At 38.1% G+C, this 10,566-nt stretch overlaps 1 protein-coding gene across 1 annotated transcript in view; it reads right to left on the reverse strand.

Annotated features, from left to right (window-relative positions):
- SEMA3D (semaphorin 3D) overlaps positions 1-6,331 on the reverse strand; it is a 69,475-nt gene extending 63,144 nt beyond the window's left edge. The window contains exons 1-2 of the mRNA XM_041413425.1: positions 6,101-6,331; positions 1,363-1,425 (exon numbers count right to left, since the gene is read on the reverse strand). Coding sequence (XP_041269359.1) covers positions 1,363-1,425; positions 6,101-6,250 — 213 coding nt within the window. The 5' untranslated portion in view covers positions 6,251-6,331. The remainder of the gene's footprint in view (positions 1-1,362; positions 1,426-6,100) is intronic.
- Between the last annotated feature and the right edge of the window lie 4,235 nt (positions 6,332-10,566).

Raw genomic sequence — 10,566 nt, forward strand, 5'->3', positions numbered from 1 at the left:
ACAGCACAAAGGTTTGGAGGGTATCTGTTCAGCCTGTGTCGTAGCAAACACCACCTGCCAACAACTGGGCAGAGGTCGCAGAGCCACTGGGTTTGTCTGGCTACCAGTCCTCCTGCCTTTGCTCCCAGCTCAGGATGCTGCACATGCTTTAACACCAAATATTGCATTGTTAAAGTAACTGTGGTGGGCTGAAAGGCTTCAACACACTTCCAAGGGTATGTATGCTTTGCCTCTGCACCAACCACATTTTACTGGTGACTTTTATTTGATCACTTCTGAGTTCCGTGGGCTGTCCTGGCTCTAGCTGGGCTTGGTCCTTGCTGTGAAGCACAGGCAGATGCTACGTGCTCCAAGGATGATAGAGGGCTGGAGGAAAAGGCTTGCTCTAGCTTTCCCCAGAATGAAATTAATACAGAAACACAAAACAAGTACTTCAGAGGGAATACACATACTTTCTAGACATCACCCTACACCTAAGTGAGAGTCCAAAACAAGTATTTCTCTCCCAGGACCCTGTCCTTCTCTTAGTATAGAAACAGAAGAGCACAAAGATCCCATATACACCAGTATAAGAATATTCCCAGTGCTCAGCAAAGGTTTTGTTTAGGTTTTGACTGCCGTAAATATAATGGTTGCAACAAGTTAGAATAAGAAGTTGAAATTCTTCAGGCAGAGAGCTGAGAGTGTTTTGAGCTGGAATTTACCTTGGTAACTGATGTGCTGGACAGAAATTACGAGATTTTTTTGAGACAAAATGAGGAAATTTTATTTTACAGCCAGGAAATGTTTACATTTATGGGGCTAGGCTCTAGACATTGTGCTAAGCAAAACATATAAAGTTGTATTGTAGACACATATGTACCTTAAATATACTTCCTAAAGAAAATTTGTGGTTCCAGGGAAAAGCCACTGAGTCTGAGATTTTCTATTAACCCTAACTGAAGCTGTCTGCAAGTTACGTTGATTTGTACACTGCTCTACTTCTCTGTTTCTTTAAAGAATTATAATGAAGTTACATTCAGGACACTCCCAAGAAAAAAAGAAGCATTTTAATGCAAAAAAAGAAGATTTCATGGAAGTATTGCCTGGTATACATTTCTAAGGTAAGCCCATTCATCTATGAGCTGCATTTATTACATCAAAGAAAAATCTAGCATGATTGCTGCCTCCAATATTGAATTTTTTTAAGTATTAATATTTCAAAAATAACAGAAATGTAATTTTTTTAATTAAGAAAAAACACTTCGGACATTAATTCAGAAGAAGTGTAACAAAAGCTTACTAATGCATTTTGTGCATTTAGTAACAAACATAGATATTCATAAATCTCAGCAATAATAAAAAAATATACATCATACTTACCTGGGCATCTTTCCCAGCTAATTTGCATAATTCTACCTTTTCTTTTGCTGCAGGCCAGTAAATCTGTAACATTGTTAAAAAAAGAAAAGATTATGAAGATTATAACCTGTCCTGTGACTGACAGATTAATTATTACATGAATAAACAGTTAAAACAGATTTGTGCATGTTGAAAGACCTTGCTTGTAAATTGAAATGAACATGACTTCAAATACAAGATTCCACCGCAAAAAGTTAAGAGGTTTTAAATTAACCCCTGACCTTTGTTTATCTCTTCATTGGCTACATGTACTTTTAAAAAGTGTTCAGTTAATCTGGCCAGGGCACCTTGTCACCATTATGTGTTTCCCTCAAAGTTATGATGAGCCAAATCATCTGGAAACTAAGCTGATTGCAAAGCCAGGCAAATTACATTTGTGAAGAATTTAGGCCAGTGGACTTGGCATAACTGTTATAAAAAAATACTTAGCTCTTCCTGCCAATTTTGAAATAAAATTAATTAGATTCAAAAAACTAAGGATAGCTTGAGGGAAATTTGTAGAACAAAAAGTACATCTGACAGAAATCAAGAGTGCATGGTTTAAAAATGTCACCCATCAACATCAACTGAGTTTACTGAGAAAATGAAACAGAGGTTTAGAGTACAATCATGGACCTTAGATAAGTGGCATTAAGTATTGATACCGTTTCTCTTTCTTTTTTAATCTGCCCTGAAGAATTCTATAAAATAGGTTTTGATGTAGATGAATCCAGATGGCAAAATACTATCAGTTACTGTAATCCAAATTGTGGTAGTGGAGAAATATCAATGAACAACAGTTCAGGTTCTGTCTCATTGATTTCAATTAAGCAGTCAAGACTGGGTATGATTTAGTACATGTTTGACCCTATTAAATTTAAAATAGAAGCTAAATACAAATTCTTCTACAACCACCCTGATAAAAATGGGTATTCTGTAATTCTAATTTTGACAAGACAAAACTATTGTTATTTCTCATAACTAATAGCAAAAACGCCATAAATCACACTAATTTTTAAGCAAATATTGATTAGTACACTGCCTCAAGTCCCAGGCACCAGTAGCAGGTCTTTAGTAGTCACAAATGCCTTAGTCTCCAATCACTCTTTACAAAATCTTAAATAGCAAATATATAAGAATGAAGAATTATTCCAATATGCATCAGGAATAAAAACATCATCAAGGAAGGATGCATAACCCACAGGCATACAAGAGGAGTTGACTGCTGTCATATTCCCTTTCACCCAGCTGTTGGCTTGACATACACAGGCTCAGTCCCACATGCGTCAGGAAAGCAAACAGCCAGTGTCCTGTGTCAAGTACCTTTATCACTTCCCAAAACCTAGAGTCACTGTTTCTCTGAGTCTGGAAAAACTTTTTACTTCTCCCTCTTTCATTCCCAGTGAAAATGGATGTATTGGATTTCTGCAAGGAAATTAATTTCCTCTCACGTGAATTTAGTTACCTTTCTGATAAAAACCTCTTAGTAGAGATAATGCAGTTTAAGTTACTTAAACCTGAACCCTCTACAACAATATTTACATGGAGTCAGAGATAAGACAGTGTAACAGCATTGCAGCACTGGAGCACAACTTTGCTTTCCCAGAGCACTTTCTCAGAATGATGTGGTCATAGCATCCAGGTATGAAAATGTAGTCTGAAACCAATTGTGCCAGGGTATGTGGGTGGCACAGTGCACAGTGCCAGGAAGCACGTACAGAGGCAAGTACTGGGAATGTCAGGAAGGGTTGAAGGTAGGTCCAGTCTGGTCTCTGCCTGGGCAGAGTGGGACGAGTCTCGATACCAACACAGGTTAAGTTGAAGAAGAAAAGCTGATGAAAAGCTACCAGTGAAGAAAAGCTGATGAGAAGGAACAGAGAGAGGAATGTAAGATCATGGATCTCCAAACACATCTGGCCGAGATTTGTCTGAGCTGTCAGCTCTCTTGTTCACAAACTTTATGCCCAATTCTGCCGAAGATCCCTGAATCATTTACATGAAAGACTAGAGGCCAAGGGGCTTGGGAGATGTTTGGCTGAAGTTTAGTTATCCAGTTGGGCAGACAAGATGTTCCTTTGTAGGCTTTTGAAAATGCCAAGCTCTCTTTGTCAAATACACAGAAGAACTGGAGGAGTTAAAAACAGAGACATCTGCTTCAAGGCATCAGAAGTGTTAATGGACTTGACTTAACCTCAATTCTACAGATTCCTTTATGGGAACTAGTGTTTGTCCTACAAGGCTGAAACACACTCCCACTTCTATGGTAATTGACCACAGACCATTATATAAAAAAATAAATTGTTTTACTCTCTAGTTACTCAACAGTCTCAGTATTTAGCATTATATAAGGCCACATTAGACAACGAAAAGTGAAGCTAAGTGATCCAACTTGAAAATCAATTTGCAATTATATATGGAGGAGTAAAAGTGATGCTTATTTGCTTTATATATGAGAAATGAGAGGTTCCCAGAAACTGTCAGTTCTAAATTGTAATAGATCACTAAAATTGCATAATAAATGCTGAGCAAGAAAGCATAAGCCTCATTTTTCATTACAGGACACGCTGTGTAACAGTACCACAGGTCTAGTTCCCTAAAACACTGACATAAGGAACGTCACACATCTGTATTGACTTTTCTGTAGAGGGTGAAATTAAGTTTTACTATTATATTTTAATCTGATGAGTTACTTAGTTTTACAATATCCCAAAAAAGTAAGACCACATGCTCCTGCAGTTTCCGTTAGATTTAAAATCATTGAGTTTTTAAATGGTTTGAAGCTTTGAAATTGGCAGATTTTTTTTCTATTTGCATGCTTTATTTACAATGGTAACAGGTTATTAACAAATTTTTTCCCCAAATTCCTCAATAAGCAAAAACTTCAAGGAATGGGAACAAAAACCAGATAACCAGGCACTATTTATTAAAGGTGACAACAACACTGACTTAAGTTATAATCATTTCATGTTACAAACAGTAAAAATTATATATTTAATATATTTTATAGTTGCATCTGTATTTGAAACGTATTGTGAAATCTTAGAATAGCTTAGTGGAGTTACTGAATTTAAGGCAAGAATCCAACCAGTTGGAATATGTGAACTATATACTTAAAATAGAATTCTTTTCTTAACCTTCAGTTTATTTTCCTTTTAAAATAACCACATCAAAATTCCAAAGGTTGGCTACTGTCATGATTTCCAGATTTTATCTTCTATTGCCCAATTAAAATAAAAAAAAACAACCTTACCATTACTTTTAAATCATTCTTCAAATGTTTTCTTAAATTTAGCAACAGGAAAGAAATTAAATTCTCCTAATAAATGAAAGTTAATAAGCTCTTTTTTATCAGAGACAAAGAATACCTCCCAGGAGTACGAAATTAAGCAGTACATAAGTGTAGGACAGATAAGGTATCACTTTAAAAGGTAGCTGGAAATTGATTTCTAATTAAAACAAAACATTTAAAACCACAAAGGTCTTTCCTAAATCAGGAGCAGCAGATTTCTAAAAGTAACATTTTCCTGTCACTAAATACGCATTTTTATTATAAGAAAGGAATGAAAAGGAAAGCAAAGAAATTTTAAATGTGTGTGTATATATATATATATATAAAATTGGTATGTGGATGATAAATATATATATATATATATACAAATATATACACATGTGTATATACCTATGTGTGTGTGCATATATATGTATAAAAAATATACACCCTTCTCATTCCAAAAGAGCTTAATTTCAGCTGCTGTCAGTCATGAATTAATAATACTGGTATTTTACTCATTTTTCAGTATCTATCTTTCTCTATCAGATTTTGTTCCTAAGGTAACACTTCAGACTCTAAATCCTCAGGAGAAGGGATTCTCAAAAATAAAACAGTGAAGTCTGATTACAAAAAAAAAGTGTTGTGTGAAATTACAGCTTTTTCAAGAATCACTTCTAATTTGTCTTCTAAATCTAGGATGGTGCAGGACTTCATAAAATGAGTGGAAAATGCTATATATTGTCCACAATACAAAAGAGGAAGATCATAAGCTACCTAAACCATTAAAAGACCCACTGGTCTTACTTCATCTGTTTGTAAGGTTCCAAAACAAGTTTTTAGTTAGGGAAGAAAACACAAGTTTCCAATGAAAATGGAGTGTGGTAAAGAAGATGATATAACTTGGTAAACAGACATTGGTTCACTGTAATATTGCACTTTATTAACCCAACTGAAGCACACTATGGTGCTAGAGCTGCTCTTCCTCATGGCTCCATTTAAGTATTTACTAAATTGTCACATGGAAACTGATTAGCTCAGCTCCAAAAACCAGGCACTAGTACAAGAAAAAAAAAAAACGGTCTGATAAGTAAAGAGGTAGAAAGTTACTCATGACCTCCCCCAAGGAACAGAGCTCATCCTATTTCATGTACCCTTCAGTAGCTTTGGTAAAAACCCAGAACTCTGCCACAACCCATGCAGGTGACAGAAAGTTGACAAGCACCAGTGATACAAATGGAGTTGAATTATGCAGGAAGAATCAAAGAGCTCTGAAGACCAGAAATATCAACAGCCAGCGGAAATGGGTATAAACTGCTCATAAATAAATATATATCATAAATCGTAGATTTTAGCAAAAATTAAATCTGAAACACTGGAGTAACAAGGATCTGTTCCACGGCAACAACATTCCTAAAGAAGTTGCATGAAATATCCCAAAGAGCCACTTACAACAGCTGGGTAATGAAAGGAATAACTGCTCCATGAGGTAGGTGGTGCTGATAGCAGGGAGTGAGACCAATTGACCAACGTGACTCCTTCCAGTTTCAGATCCCCAGGACAGCCACGCTCATGCCAGCAGCAAGCACTTGAGTGTCCCATTGAAGCTGTCAGCTTTCAGCAGCCCTGGGGTTTTCAGCAGAGCCTCTCCCTGTGCCTGATGCTGTGCAAGTGCTGCAGCACTTCTCAATCAGCGCAGCCCCTGGTCCCACACACCCCAAAGCGCTCTGCTAGTGGTGCATGGAGCAGCAGCAGGGTGTGGCCCTGCCAGGAGCAAAGGGCATCAGCTGATCATCAGGTCTCAAAATACTCCCACACTGAATCTAGGGCTTGGGAAGAAAGGGAGTGCTCCCTTCCTATTTTAAAGGAATAAAAAGTGATAAAAGCATTTAAATGGAAATGCAGATTTTAAAACAGCTGCTTGATGCAGCAAGAGAAGGCCAGCTTTCTTCCCTTGTTTCATTCTGTGTACTAGATATTCATCATATTGATGCTTGAGGGAAGGTATGCAATAAAATTGCAGCTTTCTGGGCATCAAAATGTCGTATTAAGGCTTTGTGAAGCATGTACACTATAACTCAGAAGCTTAGTCTCATTGGCGTGGGTAAATTCCGCATATGACAGTCCCAACTGCAGCTTCTGAAGAACAAAGCCAGATTGAGTTGTAAACCCTTTGTCACAATGGCATAAGCAATATACTCCCCCTGAGAAACTCTTCTCCATGAAAAACTACCCCCCTGTGTGAAAAAAAAAATAAATAAAGGATTCATGACTTAGCTCAATGGGACCATAAAATGAGTACAGTAAAGAGGGCAACATGAGCCAAACAGACTGAAGAAAACCAGGAGACAATCTAATCCTAGTTTTGTTATTGCCTTACTATATGTGACAGTCAGGTCTCAATTTTCCCACCAGTAACATGACAATAATGTGACTTTCTTTTTTTAAATTTATTTTCTTGATTTTCTGAAGAACTTTGTAACTCATAGCTCAAAAATCAAAAGCAAAGAAAAACAGTAAGATCAAGGAGCACTGAGAAAACATACGACAGTGATCCAATAAGAATGTCACCCTGCTGCACAAGACAATATCACAAATGTCATGCCCCAATGCAAAAGAGTGGGTGTTCATGGATTGTATCCTGAGAACTAGGACATTTGTCACTGCTGTATACTGACCTCGGGTCACTTCACTGAAAATTACTGCAAGCACTAAAAATTTACTGAATTTCCCAGAAAACACTGGAAAGAATTTAATGCATTCTCTGCATTATTTTGTGGAAAACAAAGAGTGTTACAATTATCACAGAATCACAGAATATTCTGAGTTGGAAAGGACCTACAGGGATCATTGAGTTCAACTCTTAAATGAATGGCCTGTATGGGGACTGACCCCGTGACCTTGGTATTATTAGCACCATGCTCTAACAAACTGCACTAATTAATGAAAAAATGATCTGATTTTAGCACACCATATTCGTATACTAGTTGTTCTCTAAATATCTCACATCTGCTGCATTAATGTGGGCAGTATGGAAGTCCACAGCTTGGGGAACTGGACAGATTGTCCTCACACAAATCCTAACAGGAAGGTTACCCCAAGCAGGTCTTGCTACTGACTCCCACTGTAATTGCTGTACTCTGGAATTCAATATTTTAAAGTCATCAGCAAACAAAAGAAGCTGAAACATCGAAGTTCCTCATCTAACTTTCTCCCTGTATTTGAAAACGAACCAGGCTGTCCTTAGTGTTTTTTCATCTAGCATTCCTCATAGCAGTTTCATCAAGGTTTAGCTAACTCCCAGAAATACTTAAGAGATCCCTAAAAGCCAAGAATGTATCCTTAATATTTCTTACATCTGCCACAGACCTTCACCTTTGGTACTAATTCCCATACCTGCAACACAAATCCAGGAAATAAACTTACCAGAATTTCCATCTCCAATTATTTCAGAGTAACAGAAAATTGGATCTCTGATGGATATAATCTGATGTAACAGGAAGGGGGAAAGAGAGAACATGAGGCTTGTTTCAAAGTGATTGACAACACAGCAGGAATGCCAGTGTCAGTGTACAGTATTCTTTATTTTCATGGTGCTGTCAAACTGAGTAAAATGCATTGGAAGTCAGAGGAAAATAAAAGTTGTGTATCTGGAAGACACATTCACAAGATTTTGGTAGCTCAAATTTGGCAGGTGGCTGTTAGAGTGAAACCTCATATTAGAACCAAATGGGCTTTAATATTACATCTGTCTGCGACAAAGCAACATCTCCACATGCCCCAGTTCTCCTCTTAAACTGTGATCTCCAACAGCTTAAGTAGCAGCCAATACTTCCATCCTCAAGGGTTTTCTGAAAAGTGCATTTTCATGTGTATGTTATGAGCACATGTGAAAGCTTAAAGAAAATAGACCAGATGCTGATTTCATTTACACTGGATGAAATCTTAAAAGGCGTCAGTTCTTCTACACTTAATTTTCCACAGTGTAACCACAGCAGACTTCTGACTATTGTCTGTTTCTCCTAAAAGGAAACCATACACCAGGATTTTTAGGGTAAATGGCGTTGCTCCTGACATGTTTATCACTTCAGACTAAAAACAAATCCTACCTTTGAAAAAGGCAATGACCAATATAACCAAATGTTTTCAGAGAGCAGGATACCGGCCATTCTTTATAGCTAAACACACGGACAAAACACAAAAATGACAGCGGATGTTTATGGGAACATAATTTATGGCAACAATGCAAAAGGAAATAACAGAGACACTCTCTTCCACCTAAGACTGCTGTCATTCTGGATTCATACTGCTTTCTTCACGTTTTGCTCCATCTGTGCTTTTGTGACTGTAAACACTTTTCAAAAGCTTTCACTTTGTCTACACAGGTGCCTAAATTTAAGTCTGTCAAACAACTTTGTAGAGTAAATTGCTCCAAGGTAAGACTCCTCCAAGGGCTCGCAAGCACAAAGGTATCACCTCTGCCTCTGGAAGTCCCTAACCTGAAGTTTCACTGGGTTTATCCTAGATTATCCTGCTGCCCCACTTTCATAAGTTTGGATATCTCCAGTGGTTTCCAGATGACTCTCTGGCCTTCAGTAATGTTTCCTGGCAGCAAACATTTTCTTCTGACAGGTCAAGAAAGCTTCTCTCAGACTGTCTGCAGTTTTGCTAACAGGCAGGAAGCTAACTTCCTTTGAGCTATAGAATAAGCAGCACATATTTTTTAAGAAGGACCAACTTGGTATTACTGTGTTTCAAGGCTGCAATAAACACCTCAGACTCTGTATGTATTCCTGAGGCTCAGGCCTGGTGGCAAGAACCAAAGCCTCCTTTCAGTACTGGCTAAATTCCCACTGGGTTCATTCCTAATTGAGACCACGCTTATATAGACTGACAGAAAGTTTCTCAGAGCAATGAATGTAAAATTCTGCTCCTGTATCTCAAGGGTGCTGTTTTACATAAATATGCATATGTATTTGCCTACATGTTCCCCTTCCTGCAGAGATGGGTGGGTCACACTGCAAACAGTGCTGAAATACAAGCCCACTTGAACTGCTGGCAAGTAGAAAAAAATTATGTGCAGCTATTTCATAAGCATTTACACAGCAGATAAATATATATTTATGCACATGTATATTTTTCTCTGTGAAATACAGAAAACAGTCAATACAAGAGGGCATTCAAGGATGTCACAAGACGGCTGCACATTCCAGAAAAACAGTAGCAACTACAAACCAAGGATGCTCCAAGCAATGGTAATTTGTGACCCGGAGCCAGTGCACACTGGGACAAGATGAAAACAACTTGCTCCAAAGCTGCTATTGGGGATCTGACATGTTTATCTATTTGGCCCACATGGGGCTGTGTCTTCTAGCACTGACAGCTCCTGCAGGTTGGCAGCTTTTCAAAAGCTTGTCAGGCCTTGATAGCATTCCTATTCCCGCGGAGCTGGGCGGGTCGCGCTGCGGATCACACCGTGATAATCGCGCTGACATGTAACCCCACGTGCACTGTTAGCACAGCCACAGAAAGGGGCACCACTGCTTTGCAGATATTTACCACTGTTTACCCAGCTGACAACATTTTGTATTTCCTATTTATTTAGCTTAAGGAGTAAAAGAGAAAAGGCTTTAAGCAAACTCACGAGAAAATTCGATGTACTAAAGTGATGTTTCCAGTAGGATCCCAGAGCCTGGTGTTCCTAGAGAATTTCTTCTCCAGCTTTCCAGCCTCTCATGCTATTAAACATCCTTTTGTTTTCCACAGCACTTCTGATGGTAATGGTACAGAGGCCTTCAGCAGAACTGCTTTCTTTCACTGATCATCTTTATTTTAGTCATAGGAAGAAATCACAATTCTTCCAGTTTGCAAACAGCTTGCAGAATTTGTCAGGCATGCGAGGATCTTTCAAAAAAAGA

Source organism: Onychostruthus taczanowskii, unplaced genomic scaffold (genome assembly GCF_017590055.1).
Source record: "Onychostruthus taczanowskii isolate IOZ18803 unplaced genomic scaffold, ASM1759005v1 scaffold41, whole genome shotgun sequence".
Taxonomy (NCBI): domain Eukaryota; kingdom Metazoa; phylum Chordata; class Aves; order Passeriformes; family Passeridae; genus Onychostruthus; species Onychostruthus taczanowskii.